The 24,005-nt window shown below is 39.9% G+C and overlaps 1 protein-coding gene across 3 annotated transcripts in view; it reads right to left on the bottom strand.

The window, feature by feature from the left end:
• Nucleotides 1-23,634, bottom strand: part of mcu (mitochondrial calcium uniporter) — a 71,512-nt gene extending 47,878 nt beyond the window's left edge. For 2 of the 3 annotated variants that reach the window (XR_009790815.1, XM_061790147.1), the window contains exon 1: nucleotides 23,423-23,631. Coding sequence is in view for 2 of the 3 variants with exons in the window: in XM_061790147.1 (XP_061646131.1) it covers nucleotides 23,423-23,539 (117 nt within the window). In the remaining variant the exon portion in view is untranslated. Of the gene's footprint in view, nucleotides 1-23,422 lie in introns of all 3 variants that reach the window. The other variant, XM_061790148.1, reaches the window with a different exon arrangement.
• Between the last annotated feature and the right edge of the window lie 371 nt (nucleotides 23,635-24,005).

The raw sequence follows: 24,005 nt of genomic DNA, 5'->3' as shown, positions 1-24,005 counted from the left end.
CTATTCAAAGCACTTATCCTCAACATCAACTACCGACTGACACCGACACGGTGCATCGCGAAGGTCATTTCAAACTAGAAGACAGTGCATAAAATCAGCCTTCACCTCTCTTTGGATCTAAGTGGCTCTAATTATACACATCCAATAAGTCCTTCACTATTTAGCTGATGTACATATAGATCAAATATTTTTTTCTTCACAGAATTTAAGATATGCAGCATGAGCGATTCACTGATAATAATCCAGTCAATTATGTGGAATAAATTGTTGATCAATTGCATTTGAAGCAATAGGGGTCAAATGGAGTGGACAAGTTCCCTACAACAAGACCAGCAGAGCCGCTGTTGATTCATTTTCACACCCTGTTGAAAATAATATAATTTTAATTGTTCAATATTTTGACCCACAGTCGATTAAATAAATTTTCAAATTTGCCTATCCCTAATCAAAACATACGGTAAGCTCCAAGGCTTTGAGGAGTGGCCGCAGGTTTGACACAATAATTCTGTGCGCTAACTGAAGTTGACCGCATCAATCTCATTTTTATGGCTTTTTCTCTGCTGAGCTCATGTACTACGTTGGATGGCTTGCCTCAGGACAAGATTCAATTCCGAAGACAAATCGCCTCACGTTCACATTCACTGAACATACCATCACAACTACCGTATGATGACAATTAAGCCATCACCTACACTGCATTACAAAGCTGACCAGCCGTGCATATATTTTTCTACTTACAATAATAGATAATGGACAGTCAATTGTGACCGAATATCAGTGGAGGAAGGGGAACAGCCATGTGCAGTACAGGAGCCATAACCACTTGACTTAGGCATGTGTACAATGAACATGTCTATTGAAGGAGATAAGAATATGTTGAGACAGGAGATAATGAATTGGACAACCCCCATCCAAATAACTACAACAACCAAGGACATTTTCAGTGTTTATACAGTTACCTTGGCACCAACAGCAGAGTGACTTCAAAACCTCACAACTTATCCATCCATCCATTTTCTGAGCCGCTTCTCCTCACTAGGGTCGCGGGCGTGCTGGAGCCTATCCCAGCTGTCATCGGGCAGGAGGCGGGGTACACCCTGAACTGGTTGCCAGCCAATCGCAGGGCACATAGGAACAAACAACCATTCACACTCACAGTCATGCCTACGGGCAATTTAGAGTCTCCAATTCATGCATGTTTTTGGGATGTGGGAGGAAACCGGAGTACCCGGAGAAAACCCACGCAGGCACGGGGAGAACATGCAAACTCCACACAGGCGGGGCCGGGGATTGAACCCGGGTCCTCAGAACTGTGAGGCTGACGCTCTAACCAGTCGGCCACCGTGCCGCCCTCACAACTTATCTTATTTCAAAATGAACCTTTATTTTTGCAGAATAGTCCAATAGTATTCACAAAAATCTTGGCACGCTACATTACAAATATGGCCTCAAGCTGACAACACAAAAGCAATGGAATGGTGTTAGAATTCTCCCATCAAAAGTCCACGGCCTTTTGTTTAATCCTTCGATTGCCTCTGCCTTATCCATCAAGTTCATGTGGAGGTTGGGTTATCCCCAGGGTTACTCCCTTAAGACCAAAGCTGGTAAGGGCTCAAAGTAGTGCAAGTTGAAACTGCAGCTTGAGTAATTCACGGATTTATTCAAACATGAAGCACTGGCATTCTGCTAACAGTTAACCAATTGCTTATGAAATATGATAACTGTTGTCACTAAATGATTGAATCTTCATATATGGAGAAATTAGAAAGTGTTCATGAATAGAAAGAGGTTAGATTCTCTGAGAGTATAAAATGGCCTACATAATCCACAAATAACATCAGCAATTTTTCCATATCCATAAATAGACTTCCCACACCACCAATGGAACACAATGCTATTTTAAATTATTATGTCATGTGGCCTGTATAAATTTTTTTTTAAAAAAACTCATGTAAACTTATGATTCTAGACCAACCAGTTGTGTCAAGTCTGTCATCGCCTTACCCCAACAAAGAGTGGAAATGAATAAATATATTGCACATTGTGAGGACCAGAGGTGGGTAGAGTAGCCAAATATTGTACTCAAGTAAGAGTAGTGTTACTTTAGAAAAATATGACTCAAGTAAAAGTAAAAAGTAGTCATCCAAATATTCACTTGAGTAAGAGTAAGAAAGTACTTAATGAAAAAAATTACTCGAGTAACTTCTGATTTTATTTTATTTAAATCAGAGCATAAACATAAAATTAAAAAAAATAATAATAATATATGTGAGTCAACACACACATGCCACCATTTAAATTTTAAACCACCCAAAAAACAACAACACATGCATTGGGTCCTACAGAAACATTATTGGCTTTATTCGCTTAAATGACTTTATGAAGAAGCTGTTTGCTGAACAGACTTATTGATTGTGTGTGCATATGCGACACCATAGGGATAGTGCTAATTTTGCCATGTCCACTGCCAAAACAACAATAGAAACATCTGCAATTTACCGCAAGGTGTTTTCTCAAGTTAGAAGTGGGATGAAATCCAAGTTTGGGCAGTCACAATTTAAGAGCTGCATGACAAAGCTGTTGTTTTTTGGAGTCTGTAAAATAAAGAGTCGTGCGGCTGTTTTTCCCCCCAAAATGAGTCATTTTGATTGGCTCGCGAAGGCTACGTGCACGGTCATGTTACTGCCTCGTGTCATCTGATTGGTGAAAAATGAGTCATTTGGATTGGCTCGCGAAGGCTATGTGAACAGTCGTGAATGCCTTGTGTCGTCTGATTGGTGAATTGGAGTCAAAAGATGGAGTCTAAAAATAGAGACGCACACGCAAGAATGAATAAATAAAAGTAGCGAACGGCATGTTGATCACTGTAACGGAGTAAAAGTATCGATCCTTCTTCACATAAATAAGTAAAAGTAAAAAGTACGGTGCATTTAAATTACTCTGACGTACAGTTTATGGAAAATGTTACTTAAGTACTGCGATTGGCTGCCAACCAGTTCAGGGTGTACCCCGCCTCCTGCCAGATGATAGCTGGGATAGGCTCCAGCACGCCCGTGACCCTAGTGAGGAGAAGCGGCTCAGAAAATGGATGGATGGATGGATGGATGGGTTACTTAAGTAAATGTAGTGCGTTACTACCCATCTCTGGTGAGGACCCAACCAACAACTGAAATGAATGTGCTGAATAATTACAGGAAGGGAAAAGGCCCAAATTAATTATATTGCATGTGGTATCAAGTTAAAAACTTCAGGGATTTGTTAGTGTATTTTTTGCAATTTCCCAAAATCACAGCAGTATTTCTTCAAGCCTCCAAGAACTGAGGTGACTCAGACCTCCGCAACCACAACACTGGGCTTTCAAATTAGCTCTAAAGTTTCAGGAGATTCTTTTTTTTACCAAAAGTAACCCAGAATCATGCCCTGAATGCGCTATGATCATAAAGCCAAAACTAAACACTGTCTCCATGGTAATTCTGTAGCAAGTCTCCTCCAACATCTCCTCCATCCTATTTATAGACCAGTGGATGACTGGTTAGCTGCCAAAGGATGAGTAACACTGTAGTGAAACTGGAAAACATGTCTGCAACCTTGTGTCCTGTTTGTCTTTGTCCTCACTGCTTTGCTTTCTAACCAAAGACTTTGAAGGAGCAGAACAATCACTAGATTTGGTACAAAGAGCAGCTTCAATGTGTCTGAAGCGTGGCAGGCAGCATATCGTGGAAAACCTCGGGGTAGCTCATTCAGTTCAGTGAGGATCAATTAAATACTGTATATATATATATATATATGTATATATATATATATACACACATACGTATGTTTGGCATTTTCCTTGGTTTTTTGAGACATTAGTCCAAAAGAAGGACCTACCTCGACAAGTACATGAACACAAATATATGTAAGAAGTTTTGGCATGTAAGCAGATACCAGCGTCACCATACGCATTCATTAACAGTGTATAATGTAGTAGTTTTAAGATTTTACTAGAACAGTGAACTTTTTTCAATGCTAGCTTGTCTGATTTGTGTGACAATTAAAAATGTTAATGCTAACCAGTCACCCACCGTACCGCCCCATCAGTTTTCCGGAAAACCAAAAAAACTGCTTGTTTGTAGAGCCATTAACATTGCATAGTCAAAGAGAGCAATCCATTTCCAACACTTTAGAGTGGTGAATATAAATAACAAACCCATGTGGGGACTGACAGATTTGTGAAAAAAAAATGACATTGACTAAATATGCACCTAAGAAATTTCTGTCCGACACTGATAATATATGCAGGTATTAATACTCCAGTACACCACAAAGACAGCATGAGGTAAACAGCGACTTCTAATTTTTGTCGTCTTTTGCCGTCTTCCTATGCCCGAAGGTCTGGAGAAAAATGTTTGTTGCTAGCATTCTGTGTATAAAAGATACAGTTGTCGTTGCTCAATTAACGTCGACCGTCTACAATTTATGAACGTTTGATCCCAATAATCAGTAGCCATTTTGTATACCAACCATACAGTATCATATCTTCTGAGCTGCTCTTGTTGGGATACTTATGGTGCAGAAAGTTGCCAGTTGACTCCAAAACTAGCAACAAAATACACCCAGATCTGTAGCATCCTACTGGCAAGTTAAATACGTCATCAACAATGGATTACAGTTGCAGGTCTATTTACATAAGCAATCCTGTTACTGGCCAGCCTCCTGGAGGTGCCTTTGACTTGAGACACAATTGTATCCATCATATCATCCCCTTATAACCACCTGACTTTCATATGACACAAGAAAGAACATTTTAGTCCAAATAGGGGTATGACACTTTATGCCAAGGTTGGGCCACAAAAGTCATTTACAAATCTCTTTCATTTTAGTTATTAAGGCCAAAATCCACAAGAGCTAATGCTTTTTAAGGATTTGCTTCCAAATTGCAAATAAAATACTAATTTAATGTTGACCCTAAGCTGTTTGAAGTTCAACTATGATGGGAATTCTTATTGAAAGGAAAACAGTACACAGCAGTGTTTGGAAAATATGGTTTCAAATTAAAACCCAAGCTTTTGTATCTGTCCTACATCACCATGTAAAACCAATCTGCATTAATAATTTTCACATATGCACTAAATGAACATTACACTCAAATTACAGTACATAGCAAGTCGATATAGAAAATACAAGTAACACACAAATGTAGTGCTATACAGTATGCTACCAAAAGAGACCAGAACAAATCAATTACAAAACTTAATTGGATACTGCACAACAGTGAACATGAGTTCCTCTACTATTGAGGTTATTATGTATATACTGGATAGTATTTTTCAAAATATCCTTCAAATATGATTATAACTAGGCGTGTAACGATTCATTCATTGGATCGATGTATCGATTTATATTCCTACGATCCAATTGGATCTATCGGTTCTAAGTTAGCCTTAGCCTTCCGGACAAAAATATATCGATTTTAATCGTTTTAACAGGTAGTCAATCGATTGTATCGATACTAGGAAATAACCCATTGGATTTACCCATGGCAGACTTTATATGGATGGGCATGTGTGTGTTTTTCAACACTTTCAATGATAAAGACGGAAAGAATTACTCGATTATGATTTCTTGTCTGTGACGTCGCAGGGGATCATGGGAGTATCCAACAGTGTCGTTTTTTTATGGTACTATTGAGCGAGCCGGTCTGAGACGCAAACCACATCTCCCATGATGATGTGCATGCGGAGTGCAGGAAATATGACGGAGCAGTGCACCACTGCGCAGAGCACTAAACTTAACAAGTGGAATCTGCTAAGGCAATTGGACAAGCAAGGCAAAACAACAATTCGTGAGACATTTCAACCAGTTTTTCTTCATTGTAGGACAATCGAGAGCTAAAAGGTTGGAGACTTAACTAAGAGACAAAGACCAAAGTAACAAAAGAGAGCATTGAGCAGGCATACTGTTGAGCAGTGGTTCGCAAAGGTTTTACACCAAGTACCACCTGAAAAAAATACTTAGCACTCCACGTACTACCATCATGACCAACATTAAAATACAGTACCATAGTAGGCAAAAGCGTTCATCAGAAATTAGGTTTTATTGCTAAAAGGTATTTATAATCTACAGTATATATCATTGTAAGCCACTGTAACATTATGCACCATTTGAACATTAACACTGTACTTAAATATGGGAACATAAAAAAAGTACTTAAATAATTATACAATTAAAATGTTAAATAAACATTGTACCTAAAGAAATGTCTTTAAAACAGTTATGAAGGATTAAATGCAATTGTACTGTGCTGAAAAGTTAAAAATACAACTTTAAAAATAAAAATGTTAAAAGTTGAACTTAAAAGTTTAAGACACTGTTAACATGATGCAGAGATTGAAGCTTTAATTCAGTGATTCTTGCATGCCACTAGAGTGAGTATCACACTTTGAGAACCACTGCTGTAGAGTGTTTCACCCATGGTAACTTGGACATCACGAGCTTCTCAGAGCTACGTAACCACTATGTCACACATCGTGACTAGTGGATGGATAGTAATAAATAAAATTAGAATATTCGAGCATTACGTGATTTGTGTTCAGTTACAATAAGATTTGTATTATTTCTGTTTAAAAACAATATCAGAAGTTGCAGGTAAACCTACTGTTAATCCAAACTGAAAATATGTTAGTTCCACTTTATTCAACTACAGTGTGAATGCATTTGGCATTAATATTATTTGCCATTTTGGTTGGTTATTGGTTTTTTTTCATAAATAATTTTACCTGATACCTTTGCTAGGCACAAAAGGAATTGAGGAAATTTCACTTGCACTGTCCAGTATCCAGGTATTTATTTCACAGTCAATTTGGTTGAATATTTGGCTAAAAAATTACTGAATCAATTTCCAAACACTGAATCGTTTCGGATCGTATCGTTCTAGACCCAATATCGTACTTGACTCAAACTGGCAACCACGAATCGTGATAGAAATCAAATCACTGCCAAAATTAATCGCTAAACCCACCCCTAGTTAAAACCTCTATATCACAGAAATACTGCTAACCATTAAATTGCCTGATTGATCTGAATAAGACTCCAAAGTGCTGAGGTGGCAAAAGAGAACTCCACTGCTATTACCATACGTTATTGTGCCTTCCTCTTTTCTTGCGTCAGCCTGTAGTGCTCTCTACAACAGACATGCTAATTCTATGTTGCTTCAGTTATTGATCCACAGGCTGATATGAGTCATTTAAAAGGGAGCTCAATTCACAGATTTACTTAAAACAACAGTTCAGTTGACGTGGAGACTGAGCAATTACTTATGGAGTCAGGCAGTGAGACACTATAACTTTTATGCTTTGACGTCATGCTACGGGAGGTCTACTGAAAAGAGGCGTGCATCCTTATTATACACATGCAATGTGAATCTCCTGTGTCTGTCTTCCATGGCAATACTCCAGCATGTGTAATTACAGTGTAAACAATGCAGGCGATGCAAGTCTAACTCCCTGGGCCTCATCTCACCCTGAATGTGCTCAAAGACTGATCTGTCGCAGTTAAGGCTCAGTACTTGACTTCTGCCTCTCTAATGAGGTTGCTAACATTTCTCAGAAGTACAAAGAGATCATTTCAAACAAGATTTGAAACAAGGAGAAAGGCCAAAATGGTTATACATTTAGTGTGTGTTTGGGGACGGATGGTGATACACAGGTTTGTCTTTCTGCAGCCAAAAAAAACAAAAACAAAACAAAAAAAGTCCCTCAAATGTGTATCTTGCTGACCAATTTAATGAATTAATCATTCACTTTATACTGTTTATCCTGTGGTGGTGGGGTGAGCTGGAGCCCATACTGTCTGACCCAGATACCCTGTCAATCGCAGGTAACATACAGACAAAAAAACCTCTCACATTCATATTCACACATGTGGCCAATTTAGAGTCTTCAATTAATCTATCACAAATGTTTTGGAATGTGGGAGAACAAAGAGAAAACCCATGTAAGTATGGGGAACACAGGCAAACTGCACACAGGAAGGCCTAAGCTGTGATTGAAACCTTAAGTCTTGAGTGTGAAGCACCATCATGCCACCAGAATTTAATTTACAATAATTGTTTAAAGTTGACACTCGAGAGTCCTTTTCAACAATGGATAAAGAGGCCAAAGAGTGCCTTTACATCACATTTCTAAAAGTTGCTGAGATGACATCGTTATGTTCATCTATCTGTATTCTATACCTTGGGCTGCTTAATTTGCATTGATCAGGGATTTATAACTACCATACATCTGCTTAAGTTCCATTTTAATAGACGTATTTAATCTTCATGCTCATTTAATCGCTTCAGGCACAAGTGTAGAGTAGTAATAAAGCTCCCAAGTGACGGCTGCAACTAACATGTGCCAACTACTCAGAGTGAATAGAAGGCCAGACAAAAGGGAACAACCAACCAACATGCTTCGCAACGTGCATTTCTTTGCCACTGTAGGCAAAGAATCTTATCAAGTGGAAATAAACATGAACTCCCATTAACAGTGATGCCCTCAACACAACAGTGATGTCACATTCATCCAGTTTAACTGGTCCCAACAAAGCCCTCGTTCACTTCGCAACATAGCACCACTCGGTTTCACACAGTTTCCACGGTTTCCAGTTGGCTGCGCCATTTCATTTTGTTCCTATAAATACACAAAAAATGTGCGTTCTACCCCATTGTTGTTGTCTGTAAGCATGTCGTTCCAAGCGATGTTTTCAAAGCAGTGTGGGTTTTTTTTCTCCTGTAAAGTGAATCATGAAGTCAATTTTATACATGCATATATCATCCATCCATCCATTTTCTGTACCACTTTATCCTCACAAGGGTCACGGGCGTGCTAGAGCCTATCCCAGCTAACTTCGGGAGTGAGGCAGGGTACACCCTGAACTGGTCGCCAGCCAATCGCAGGGCACATAAAAACAAACAACCATTCGCGCACACATCCACACCTAAGGGCAATTTAAAGTCATCAATCAACTTACCATGTATGTTTTTGGGATGTGGGAGGAAACCGGAGTGCCTGGAGAAAACCCATGCAGCCACGGGGAAAACATGCAAACTCCACACAGGCGGGTCCGGGATTTGAACCCCAGTCCTCAGAACAGTGAGGCAGATGTGCTAACCAGTCGTTCACCATGCCGCCCTTATACATACATATATATCTTAAATACCTTTCAAGTTTTGTCTTAAGAGTTGCATATTATTTTATAAACTATCACAATGGGATAATTTTACCCCCAAATTTCTATGGGACTTTTATGACGTTTTTATAGCATGCTGCACAAGTCAGCCATCAGAGAGAATCTCCTCTTGGAGTAGCATACCAGACAGATCCTGAATCAGTTTTGTGGTTTGTTGTCCAATTTTGTATATCTGAAAGCAGAAAAAAGCTGTAACATTAAAGTTGCATGTGGTTGCCAGCTACACTATGCAAAACTGATTTTCCAGGTTGTATGCAGTATTCATGCCACTATAGTACATAACAGCCTATTTTCTCTTGAGTGAAAGAGGTGAGCTTGAGGGCGAGGGAATCCTGTGTCATTAACAGGACTCTTTCATACATAGCAGCAACCAATTAAGAAGTGCCTCACTGTTGGCAAGATGAGCTTTTCTGCTGCTGCTCATCAATCGATGATGCGTCTTCTCTTTCTGCCCTGCACTGTTATGATTGTTTCTCTTTTAGGCACAGTTGTAATTATTCATCTGCCTTTTTCAACACACACCATATTGTTTTCAATTCAGTAAAGTAGTGGAATGTAGAGAAGGGAGATAACTGAGTGGAAAAGATTCACCGAATGGCTTTAGGCAATGTATTATGATATGAAAAGGCTCAATGCACAATAATCTGATAACTATTTTATTCATTTCATTTGAATACACTACATCTCAATTTGAGATAATGCATTGTAGTATTATTACAGCTTAGATATTTCATTGGAGCGTATGAGAAAAACGGAGGGCATACTTCCAACAACAAGTTGGTGGAAAAGAAAGTGATACAGGAAAGAAAATAACTAATCACTGAAGTTCTATTCTAAAAAAATAGAAATACTGTACACACTGGGTATGGAAAGTATTCAGACCCGTTAAATTTGTCAGTCTTTTTTATATTGGAGCAATTTGCTTAAATCATTTAAGTTCATTTTTTTCCACATTAATGTACAGACAGCACCCCATATTGACAGAAAAAAACTTTTTTTTTTTTAAATTCTTTCATCCATCCATCCATCCATCCATTTTCTGAGCCGCTTCTCCTCACTAGGGTCGCGGGCGTGCTGGAGCCTATCCCAGCTGTCATCGGGCAGGAGGCGGGGTACACACAATTTACTGGTTGTAAATTCTTTCAGATTTATTAAAAAAGAAAAACCTCAATATCACAGAGCCATAAGTACAGTATTTTCACAGCCATAAGGTGCACCGTATTATTGGGTGCAGGCATGGTAATGTCTGTTTTTAAAAAGGCAGCGGGAGCAAAACTGAGTTCGGTTGTACTTTATTGAAGTATTTAACAATGTACTCACGTTATTTTTTGATCAATCCTCCTCCACAAATCCATCAAAGTCCTCATCTTCTGTATCCAAAATGAACAGCTGGGCAAGTTCTCAATCAAACACGCCAGGTTCCCTCTCGTACACGTCGGAGTCAGTGTCGTTGCCGTCCGACTCCTCAGAAATGATGCCGGCTTTTACGAAAGCTCGAACAGTAACAGTACAAGCAGACACGTTAGCCCAAGCATCCACTATCCATTTAAAAATGTTGGCGTAACTCGCCCGGCGCTGCCTCCTAGTCTTATTAAAACTGTGTTCACCATCTGTCATCCATCTCTCCCACGCCGCTCGCAAAATCTCAAGATTCAAATTAACCTTGCTGGTTGCATTCATTTGAACAATTTACATTGCTAGAGCATTGACATCCGTATTATTGGGAAGCTTGTATTTTGAAGGTGGCTTTCGCCGCGAGTTGGTGACTTATTACCGTAATGCCTAGTATGAACAAAATTAGGGGCGGCTGGCTTGATTGTTACTTTACGAGTGGAGGCTGGCTTGACCGGCGCTATATACCTACTGGGGGCGTGCCTTTAGCGTTCCTCCTTCACGCGCACCCTTCCCCCTTTATCTCCGCATGCTGTCCTCAGCCACGTCCGCTTTTCCTCTGTATAAGCAGCGTGTCGGCAGGACAGTCAGTCAAGTGGAGCGCTCATCACACAACAACATTTATAGATTTTGGAACTCGGTGCACACATAAGGCACGCCACATTATAAGGCAACCCGTCCATTTTGGAGAAAATGTACAATTTTTAAGTGCGCCTTATGGTCGTGAAAATACGATATTCAGACCCTTTGCTCAGTATTTAGTAGAAGGACCTTTTTTAGCTAATATAGCCATGAGTCTTTTTGGGAATGATGCAACAAGTTTTTCACACCTGGATTTGGGGATCCTCTGCCATTCCTCTTTGCAGATCCTCTCCAGTTCTGTCATGTTGGATGGTGAACGTTGATGGGCAGCTATTTTCAGGTCTTTCCAGTGATGCTCAGTTGGGTTTAGGTCAGGGTTATTGCTGGGCCATTCAAGAACAGTCACTGAGTTGTTCTGAAGCCACTGCTACGGTATTTTAGCTGTGTGCTTAGGGTCATTGTCTTGTTTGAAGGTGAACCTTCGGCCCAGTCTGAGGTTCTGAGCACTCTGGAGAAGGTGTTCGTCCAGGATATCCCTGTACTTGGCCGCATTCATCTTTCCTTCGATTGCAACCATTCCTCCTGTCCCTGCAGCTGAAACACACTCCCAAAGCATCATGCTGCCACCAGTATGCTGTTGGGACTATATTGGACAGCTGATGAGCAGTGCCTAGTTTTCTCCACACATCCCACTTAGAATTGAGGCCAAAAAGTTCTATAAAGTTCTAAGAGAATTTTATTTTTCACCATCTTGGAGTCCTTCAGGTGTTTTTTAGCAAACTCCATACGGGCTTTCATGTGTCTTGCACTGAGGAGAGGCTTCCGTCGAGCTACTCTGCCATAAAGCCCCGATTGGTGGAGGGCTGCAGTTATGATTGACTTTTTAGAACTTTCGCCCATCTCCCGACTGCCTCTCTGGAGCTCAGCCACAGTGATCTTTGGGTTCTTCTTTACCTCTCTCACAAAGGCTCTTCTCCACCAATTGCTCAGTTTGGCCGGACGGCCAGCTCTAGGAACGATTCTGGTCGTCCCAAACATCTTCCATTTAAGGATTATGGAGGCCACTGTGCTCTTAGGAACCTTAAGTGCAGCAGATTTTTTTTGTAACCTTGGCCAGATCTATGCCTTACCACAATTCTGTCTCTGAGCTCTTCAAGCAGTTCCTTTGACCTCATGATTCTCATTTGCTCTGACATGCACTGTGAGTTGTAAAGTCTTATATAGACAGGTGTGTGGCTTTCCTAATCAAGTCCAATCAGTATAATCAAACACAGCTGGACTCCAATGAAGGTGTAGAACCATCTTAAGGATGATCAGAAGAAATTGACAGCACCCAAATTAAATATACGAGTGTCACAGCAAAGGGTCTGAATACTTATGGCTGTGTGATATTTCAGTTTTTCTTTTTTAATAAATCAGAAAATATGTCAACAATTCAATTTTTTCTGTCAATATTGGGTGCTGTGTGTACATTAATGAGGAAAAAATGAACTTAAATGATTTTAACAAATGGCTGCGATATAACAAAGAGTGACAAATTTAAGGGGGTCTGAAAACTTTCCGTACCCACTGTTTATCATACCTCTAGTTTAAGCTATTTAAAAATGACATAACTATCAAAACTGAAGTAGGAGAAACCATTTTTGGACCATGTCAAAAGTACCATTACACACACACACACACAAACATGGTCCAAATAAAATTGTGACCTGTGTTCTGCACACTGCGGTGGTTGTGTTATAGGAGATCTGATCAGATCAGATTTGTGGATGAAGCTCTACTTCACATATCTGAGACAGTGTCTCTGGTGCCTGTAGCCAAGTAGTACAGTTTGCCTCAATTGATTCATTACGCAATTACTCAGCAATTCTTAGTTAATATCCATCCCACAATCACACAAGACCAAGATCAACAATTTAGGTTCTCCCAGTTTGTAGTGTTAGTGCCCAATGAGGCCAGCATCATTTCTCCTCCACTGCCTGCATTAATTTGTAGCGGTGAAGTTCGATAAACAAGGGTACAAACAATCACTACTTGGTGAAGGAGAGGTCAAGCCTACCATCTCTGTCCATAATTACTTGCATAAATTAGACAGTCTTCATGTTTTTGGAGGGCAGAGTTGTATCAATCTGACCTGTGTGGGAATCAAACAAAGTCAAGGAATTTGGCAACAAGAAAGCACAAATGCTGCAGTTGAACATCTGGCATTTATAAATTTGATTTGTTTGCTTGCTGTCTCTTTTCACTTACTGGGAGACAGAAAAGGTTTTACAAAACCACTAACAAATAAAAAGGATTTCAATCACAAGTGATTTCACTGTGATTTTAGCTATGCCACAATTTTAAGGATATAAAAAAATGAAGTCACAGCAGAGCATCATATTGTAGAAATGTGTGTACTAACGTCACAGTAATGAGCTTTATCTCAAATTTGATAACTTGAAAGTGAATGAAGGTGATGACCTTCATCTCCAAGCAGCAGCCTTACCTAACCTCCTGGCAGAGGACACAGCACCTGTCCACTATCCTCAAGAAGCAGGGTAACCAAGCGGCGCTTCCATCCATCACCGCATTACACACATTGGCCTTGTTTAATGTCCTTTGGCTTGAGTAGAGACACACTGAGCCACCCCGAAACATGGGGCAGCTAATTAGTCTATGCCAACAGCTGAGGTTTACCATTCGTTTACCACCTCAAGGGGGCAATCCCTTCCAGTATGTTAATGAGGAACCAGCCAATCACAATAGTCACATCCATTACTGTTCCAGCCTCTCCACTATGAAGAGTAGATTTTAGTGGCAGGAGGCCATACAGTCACTGCAGCCGCCGTCTGACGAGTTGGAGAATGAATAATGTTCTATTCTGCATACAGATGAGCCAGCAGGAAGCGAGAGAACACTTTCTTCATTTGTATAAGTGCCGATCAATGAACACATTCAGGCCACGACTGTAACCTACAGGGAAAAGGCTGGTGAGCATGAGAAAGGTTTCACATGCAAAATATTGGATGGATGGAACACAATGGGGAACACCACTGAGAGAAGTTACGAATGGCGGTCAAGAGAAAATAGGTCTGGAGATACGGAGTAGTAGGTAGGTAGTTTGTCTATATGTGCCCTTCTATTGGCTGGCAACTAATCAGGGTGTGTCACGACTCTTGCCCAAAGTCAGCTGGGATTCTCTAGCTCACTTGCAACCTTAATGAGGGGACAAGCCAGACAAATTATATGAATGGGAGACCTAGACAACACATGAAAGGTGGATAAATTGATGTCTGAGCAAATCCCTGTTTGTATCAAATCCCTTCTCCCAACTAGTCTTTTATTCTGCCACACATCCATCAATTCGCCCGATTGTTAAACAAGCTGATATAACCACCTACCGTTGCAGAGGCAGACACAAATATAAAAGATTGAATGACGCCCTGTGCATGTAAACAGGGACCTTGGAGAAAAGTGCATTTCATGTGCATGAAAATCACTGACTGACACTATAAAACATCCAATACATTAGAAGACTAAAAATGCATTTACATATGAAAAGAGTCGAGTGACTTTTACACTATACAAATTATATCTTCAGCTACTAGACAGATATTTGAACAATTTACATTGCTATAGAACCCATGTTAAAATTCTTAAATGGTCTTTTCCCAGCTTCAACAATGTACTGTCAATTCTAACAGTTTAAAACAAAATGAAAGAGCTCCTGTAAAATGAAATACAAGAGGCAGATTTGTTGAACAATTGCAACACTCTTAATTGGAGAGGAGAGAGTTTACCAGAACCACTGCACACCACACAAATCATAGCAGGCCACGCTTGCTGGTCTTCTGCCTCTCAGCGAACAAGAAGATTGTCAGAGGCAGAGCCACTGAGGCTGTCATCGAAAAAATGACAAGGAAAACTTTTGTGTTCTGTATTTTGTTCATTGTGTGACACAATGCATGACATCATACCTGCCAGCAAAGGCAGGGATTAATATGTTTCTCGTAAGAGTGAATCCCTGAGTCACTTTTCTTCATGTAATAGTAAGGTTGAGAGACTTCGTAAATATGAGGGTTAATGTCTGTCATCGTGTTTGGTTTCTGAAAAATGTGTTCTGTTAATGAGAGAAATCTAAATTAGATTTTAAAAATCATAATTATGAACTGTTGAACATACAGCTTACATTGTTGACAAAGCTCCATTGTGCGCCATTGTGTCCGGTCACCTCTGGCACCTGCGGTGCTAATTGAGTTGGAAAATGTTTGCTTTATATTTACCAGATATTACTTCTATTAGTTTTCCACAACCTTCACATGCTTTATTGTTCCATTGTGACTAAAACCCCAATTCCAATAAAGTTGGGACGTTGTGTTAAACATAAATAAAAACAGAATACAATGATTTGCAAATCATGTTCAACCTTTATTTAATTGAATACAAAGACAAGATATTTAATGTTCAAACTGATCAACTTTATTGTTTTTAGCAAATAATCATTAACTTGGAATTTTATGGCTGGAACACGTTCCAAAAAAGCTGGGACAGGTGGCAAAAAAAGACTGAGAAAGTTGAGGAATGCTCATCAAACACCTGTTTGGAACATCCCACAGGTGAACAGGCTAATTGGGAACAGGTGCGTGCCATGATTGGGTATAAAAAGGAGCTTCCCTGAATTGCTCAGTTATTCACAGGCAAAGATGGGGTGAGATTCACCTCTCTGTGAATAAGTGCGTGAGAAAATAGTCGAACAGTTTAAGGACAATGTTCCTCAACGTACAATTGCAAGGAATTTAGGGATTTCATCATCTACGGTCCATAATATCATCCAAAGGTTCAGAGAATCTGGAGAAATCACTGCATGTAAGCGGCAAGGCCGAAAACCAACATTGAATGCACGTGACCTTCGATCCCTCAGGCGCCACTGCATCAAAAACCGACGTGTAAAGGATATCATCACATTGGCTCAGGAACACTTCAGAAAACCAATGTCAGTAAATACAGTTTGGCGCTACATCTGTAAGTGCAACTTGACACTCTACTATGCAAGGCAAAAACCATTTATCAACAACACCCAGAAACGCCGCCGGCTTCTCTGGGCCTAAGCTCATCTAAGATGGACTGATGCAAAGTGGAAAAGTGTTCTGTGGTCCGACGAGTCCACATTTCAAATTGATTTTGGAAATTGTGGACGTCGTGTCCTCCGGGCCAAAGAGGAAAAGAACCATTCGGACTGTTATGGATGCAAAGTTCAAAAGTCAGCATCTGAGATGGTATGGGGCTGTGTTAGTGCCAATGGCATAGGTAACTTACACATCTGTGAAGGCACCATTAATGCTGAAAGGTACATGCAGGTTTTGGAGAAAGATATGCTGCCATCCAAGCAACGTCTTTTTCATGGACGCCCCTGCTTATTTCAGCAAGACAATGCCAAACCACATTCTGCATGTGTTACAACAGCGTGGCTTAGTAGTAAAACAATGCGGGTACCAGACTGGCCTTCCTGCAGTCCAGACCTGTCTCCCATTGAAAATGTGTGGCGCATTATGAAGCGTAAAATATGACAACGGAGACCCCGGAATGTTGAACAGCTGAAGCTGTACATCAAGCAAGAATGGGAAATAATTCCACCTACAAAGCTTCAACAATTAGTGTCCTCAGTTCCCAACCGTTTATTGAATGTTATTAGAAGAAAAGTTGAAGTAACACAGTGGTAAACATGACCCTGTCCCAGCTTTTTTGGAACGTGTTACAGCCATAAAATTCTAAGTTAATGATTATTTGCTCAAATCAATAAGGTTTATCAGTTTGAACATTAAATATCTTGTCTTTGTAGTGTATTCAATTAAATATAGGTTGGACATGATTTGCAAATCATTGTATTCTGTTTTTATTTATGTTTAACACAACGTCCCAACTTCATTGGAATTGGGGTTGGCTGTTTTTCAACCATGCTCTGTGTACTAGTTGCTCCCAGTCATGTTGTGACTACTAGCCGTTTTTCGATAAGTTGAGTGGAGCTGGCCAAAGATAATTGTTTTGTTTTTCTTCTCTGTCTCTCTCCCTTCGAAATAATAAATAAATAAATGTTTCTTTGCTTGCCCTTCAGTAAGGGGTGACAACTTGTGACAACTTGTATCTTTTCCTCTCTTTGCAAAGATTTTCTTTTTTCCTTGTAATAAAAACCCACAAAGACAAAATTGCTTCCTTATTTATTCCGTCAGAAAAAGATTTGCCAAAACATAATCTAATCACTTACACCAGTTGCTGATTGAATTATCAAATGAATAAAGCTGGTGTGATTAGTATATGCCCCATAATTTCATCTCCCATGCATGCATACGAGTAAACATTAGCATGGAATAGTATATGAAAAAAATATATATAAATAAAAAGAAAGCTGCAGCAACAAGGCCTTCTTTATGGGAGGCTGCTCCCATGATGAACAATACAAACACAACGGGCTCATTGTGCTTGTCAAATGTAACATTTTATTGCTCTACAGTATCCTCTAGAAATCTTTCAATTAAAATTAAATGCTTTGCGCTGGGAAACAAGGCTAACAGCTGCAGAGTGAACGGACATGGCCGGCTGGAGACACAACAATAGCTTTCTCCTCTCAATTTCCTGTTTCTGCCTTAGCAACCCACCATGAGAAAGCAAGCCATCAATACAGTGTCTTTCCATTAATTTGTAGATACCAGCTATATCAGTCCTTATTTTGACAAAACATTGTGTGAAACAGTGATGGGAATCTTTCATATTCTTTATTATCCAGCTATCAGGTAGTGTTGGTGAACTTGGTCAAGATTCTACAGATGTGCCAGCAGCACAAGGTGACATGGAAATGTGGAAAATCTATCAACTGCATGATGGAGTTATGTATACAGTCAGCCATATCATTAACCACATCAAATTGCTCATAACCCCTAGCGAGTGTATTAAACTCTCCAGGAAGACTCAGATCAATCTTGTATCATTGGAAGGAACCCTCACTCTCTTGTACTTCACACTCTTTAACTTCACAGTGAGAGAAAACAATTCTACATCAAAATAAAAGAAGGAGAAAGAAGTCAAGAGGAAAAAAAATAAACATCCAGAAATAAGATTAACTGTAAAATGTAAGGCTAGGACTGTCAAAACATCATTAATTGTAGCATCTGTAAAAAAAAAATTAAAAATGCGTTTATATGGGCCCCACGATTAGCTGGCGACCAGTTCAGAGTGTGCCCTGCCTCTCGCCCAGAGTCGGCTGGGATAGGCTCCAGTACATCGATGACCCTAGTGAGGATAAGCGGTACGGAATATGAATGAATGATGAAATAAAGGGTGTCCAAATTAGGAACATCAATTTTCTTAGCAGCCCGCAGCATAGACTAAAATGAAATTTGACTCGAGGGTCTTCATAAACATTATCAATATCAAACCTATGAACTAAAAGGCAATGTGTGTGGAACTAACCCAATTGACTTAATATTCGATAATTAATGTTTCAGCAAAAAGTTAAATATAGCATTGTTAAAATAGTTATTTGGGACTGTTTTATCACGTCAAATGGTTTATATGTCCAAGTTTTAACTTGACTTCCTGTTTTAACCTTGTAGCCCTTTATTTTCAAGGGTACGAACCGGAACTCAGCACTTTCACACGAAAAGTAACTTCACACGACACCGGTGAATTTTGAAAACAAATGTTAACCAAGACGGAAAGGAAAAGAGTAATGAATGGAACCAAATGCTATAAAACGTTGATTCCTTTACCTACCCACCGATGAGGCACATGGTTAGTGTTTATGTGAATTTTGTCCCAATTCATTGTGAGATGAAGTTTCTAGTTTGACCTTTTAGCTAAATTTTAAGCTTTTTTTATGTCATCCTCTTTACATTGGTTTGAAGACTTAAATGCTAAAAACCATCAGTCCAAAAGTGCAACCAATCGATTAACTTGTTTACCAGCCTCAATGTTGGCGTAGACGTATTTTATTGTTTCACTTACCCAATTTGACTTCACTAAAGTTCTGTGCGGTGTAGGCTGAGCCTCAGAGCGGGAGCGAGCACGTCACATCGTGAAAGCCTCCTTTGCAAAATATAATCTTATTCCAAGTGTTGCACTGATGCGGCTGATTATTTATTTTAACAAAGTTAAGACACACTTTTGTTCGGCACCGCCGTTGGGCACAAACGTCTTCATGTGCGCTCTTCTTCGTTGGTTTTGACCACTTTCTTATTCGGAGTTGGCGGATTGTAGGCATCAAAACTGGGAACCTAATTTTTTTAACTTGAATGATTCGGGGAGAACCGAAACATAAGTCCCGATTTTCGGTTCTCGATGCCCAAGCCTACCTATCATGCATGTTTTTGGGATGTGGGAGGAAACTGGAGTACCTGGAGAAAAACCACACAGGCATGGGGTGAACACGCAAACTCTACACAGACAAGGCCAGATTTGAAACCGGGTCCCTAGAACTGCGAGGCAGATATGCTAACCAGTCGCCATGTAACGCATTATGAAGCACAAAATACGACAACAACAAAATACGACAACAACCCCGAACTGTTGAACCACTGAAATTGTACATCAAGCAAGAATGGGAAAGAATTCTACCTACAAAGCTTCAACAATTAGTCCTCAGTTCCCAAACGCTTATTGAGTTTTGTTAAAAGGAACCGTGATGTAACACAGTGGTAAACATGCCCTTGTCCCAGTTTTTTTGGAATGTATTGCATGCATCAAATTCAAAATGAGGGAATATTTGCAAAAAAAAAGTTTGTTTGAACATTAAAAATCTCGTTTTTCTAGGGTATTGCATTGAATATACACTGTAGGTTAGAAGGAGCTGCAAATCAATGTATTCTGTTTTGATTTACTGTACGTTTTACACAACGTCCCAACTTCATTGAAATTGGGGTTTTTATGTCATGTACGACAAGAATGACAGCCCCAATGATTTTTTTGTAAGACAATAAAAACATACCTCACCCAACCACAGACCAGCTCCAGACTGACCTTGAATGCATACCAAAATTGGAAATGTTTTATCCCCAAAAATAACAAGCTACTCATATGCTGACTCAGTCATAGATGAAAACATGAAATCATACCCGAGACACTAGATTGACCAAGGGAAAGATCACAGTAAAGCAACAGTTCCGAAGACAGCTTTGTCAGTCACTTAACCGAATCGCCTTCTACCAGATCACAGCCACTCTCTTATCACACTAATCTGGATAACTTCAGCACTAAGTCAGTGAAGGCAGCATGGATAAATGAGTTTACTCCTACGTTTATTGGATTACACGGCGGGAGGGGCTTGACCTGATGGCCCCGTCCACTACAACCCCCAGCTGCTGAGCTTTAATGAACACGAGCTTTGATAGAAAAAATATAATATTTGCTGATGAGCAACCCACAATAAAATATTATATTTATCTTCACAATTAATCTCTCTATTATTGGTGCATATTGCAATGTTGACTATATAAGATCACATAATTACATTTTCAACTAGTGATTTATTACATGTATTTTTTACAAGGACGATTTACCCGCAATGATCCAACTCCCGAGACACACATGAGGAGAGCTGCATTTTAGACGACAGCGGACTCAGTAGTAATCTGGTAGAGGTTAAACGTGAGCCTCGGGGGTCCAGCAGCTGCTTTGTATCTATGAGGAGATGGGAGGCTGTAACCACACCTAAAAGCACGTTTTGTGTAATATCCCACTCGATAAAAAAATAATAATAATAAAAATGCAATATACATCTTAACTAAGCAACTCGTTGCCGCTTAACAGACAAAATATTGAAACTGAGTTCTCATGCTGCAACGAGTTACTCATGAAAGAACACCAGCAGCAGCTTACACACTACAACAAGCAAATCTGAGCAGGTGAAGACATATATTAAGTCACTGATACAGTTAAGGCTTTGGTTTTGTTTTTCAGAGAAAACTACTTATTTGAAAATGTGATAGCTGATGGTGGGTAACAACACAATATACAGTGGAACCTCGATAGCATGGACTAATGGGTATATAGGATATAGCTGATTGTCCGTTAGATTGAAGCACTTTTTTTTTAGGCCATATGCACCCATGTTACTGTAAAGTACAAAATCATCGTTTGTTTTTGTTTTTTTTAAATGGCTTAAAATGCTCAGTACAATACAAAGTTATTGGAAATAAATATAAAAATGCTTGAAAATGTTTGAAAGTTTTACATTTCATCCAAACTTACCACGCCGGTGTGCTTGGTCAGGTCCTGCACTCAGTGTACAAAGTACCTACCTTGATTTACGAGTGCCCCAATTTTTTAATTACACCGAACGTCATATACACGGCTGCACGAGTGAAGTGGGGGGAACTTGGAATGCACTTTTAGCTATTTATTGAAATAGCAAGGAAGAATCCATTATCAAATTAATCGATAGAGTTTCAAGATTTGATTATCGTTTAGAGGCCGTGTTTAACTTAAAATTGTCCAACTCCTTGGAATTTCAGCCTCTACAATAAATATTAAATATTAAAATATTATAAATATAAAAAGTACTATTAAAATAATATTAATATTTTATATACATTATATATAATATTATAATATATCATATTATTATAATAAGTAATATTAATGTACAGTTTATGGAAAATATTACTTTGAGTAAATGTAACGCGTTACTACTCACCTCTGCTCATAACCAAGTCATGTTTGTGCATTTTCTGAGAGGTCAATTTGAAATAATGTCCTGTTGAATAAAGGGATACAAATTGTATAGTTTGTTTTTATCCGATTCATCGATAAATCGAAAAAATTATTGACAGATTATTAGTTGCAGGCCTGGAAAACACTCACAAGCGGCATATCGGACACACTAACACCCGCCAACCTGACTGACTCCAAGCTCCTGACATCACTCACTGGACCGTGCCACTTAAATGCATATCAAAACACAAATGTACTCCTGTGTGTGTATATGATTATTGGCTTAACTATACTAAATAATACCAGTTAATTTCTTTACATTCTCTTTTATTGTTTCATCTGACATATTTTACAATATTGTGCTGTACTCCTTTAGTAAAAACATGTTTTTTGGGAGGGGCTGGAATGGATTAATGGCATATTAACACATTTCAAAGGCCGAAAATTGATTTGATATGGCAGTTAATTCAGTTAAGAGCTTGGTCACAAAACAAATCAAACTCCCAAGTCAAGGTCTCAATGTACAGGTATAGTGTTAGTTTTAGGGAGGAGTCAGGACTGATTACATGTGTTAAGACAGATGTAAGTAAATAAAGGCAGAGAGCAGGGGCCTTCATGGACTTCCTCATTCTTTCGTCCAGGCAGCATATCTGCTCTCTCATTGGGTCACTGCGGTTGTAAAAGCTTTCAGCATTGGAGGCAGGAACAAGATGAGCAACTACTGCATTATAGCCCAACAGCTTTAAAAAAAGAAAAAAAATCTGCACCCACCTGCAGGTAAACACATGGATCTCCCTGGTGAATGGGGAAATACCCGCAGGGAGAAGAGAGCCATCCCAGCAGGCAGGCTGTCTGACATCATCCACGAGAGGATGTTACTGTGAAGTATCATGTTTAATGTCTGTGTTTATGTCCATTCAAGAGATACAAGTACAACTGAGGCATTTTAGGATGTGTGCAGACGTTGATGGTACTGCAGCAGAAACTACACTCACACGCTGCAGTTTCACAGCATATAGAAGGAAGGATATGGAGGTTGCCCCACTGAACATCAGCCATAGGCGATTGAATACAAGTTCCACATTTAGAGCAGACTCTCCAACGCCTTTAAAGAAATGACACGTGTAAACAAATACTACCACACCATTTAAATAAACCTACAAAGTTCAAGGGTATGATGGAACATAGAAGGAGGAACGTGGGCGAGTTTAGTAGTGAGCGGCCGGGGCAGCGCCGGATGATCGTGTTCATCAATCAAGCGCTCCAAACAACTGCATTGCCTCCTCGCCAAAGCTCCACGTCCCACTGTGCGTGGAATGACCTTACAGTGGGCTCGCACGCGACACCAGTGAGCCCCAACCTTGACGCAATCTCAAGATAAGAACAGTGCGGGAACCCTTGAGGCTAGTTAGCTCTACTTCCGTAGCAAGCCCAACCGGCCGCCCCCGTGCGCCTCGCACCGGCCAGCCAGTTCCTCCGCGTCCCTCTTTCCCTGTCTCCCTCTCTCTCTCTTTCTCTCTCTCTCTCGCTCTTTCGGACACGTCCTGGGACTTACCGGTCTTATGTGCTGCTGGTGCCGCGGAGAAGGAGCGACGAGTGCGGGGAGGCTGCCTACAGCCGCTCCGCCGCTCCGGGACAACAGGAGGACTGATCTGCACACTTTCGCAGCCATCTCTGAAGTGAAAGCTCGCCGGGGAAGGAGACTGCTGCGGGCGGACCGAGACGCAACCAGGGGAAGAGGGAGGGGAGTGTGGAGGAGGGGGTGTTGGTGGTGGCGGTGGTGGTGGTGGTGGGCGGGTTTGCGGGGCCGCCCTAGTACGCCACGGCAAAATGATTTGCATGAACCTTTAAAGCAGAAACTGTTAGAATCCCTAATTATAATGTTGGAGATAAAAAAGGATAAATAATAAGAAATGTGTGACGATAAAATAATACTTGTTAAATACGTAAAGTTCCTTTTTTCAAGGTGTTTGGCATGGTTAAAATGCAGTCATAGACTACGCATAAAATTTTACAATGAATACAAAAAAAAAAAATGTATTGAAAAATAAATACAAAATCACTCTTTCTTTTATTTCCGTCCAAACCAAACAAACATGTCTTAACTGCTTTTTTAAAGAAATGTCCACAGAAGAGAA

This window comes from Phyllopteryx taeniolatus, chromosome 11 (genome assembly GCF_024500385.1).
Source record: "Phyllopteryx taeniolatus isolate TA_2022b chromosome 11, UOR_Ptae_1.2, whole genome shotgun sequence".
Classification (NCBI taxonomy): domain Eukaryota; kingdom Metazoa; phylum Chordata; class Actinopteri; order Syngnathiformes; family Syngnathidae; genus Phyllopteryx; species Phyllopteryx taeniolatus.
The sequence above is the reverse complement of the archived record's forward strand: the minus strand, read 5'-3'. Positions and strand labels throughout refer to the sequence as shown.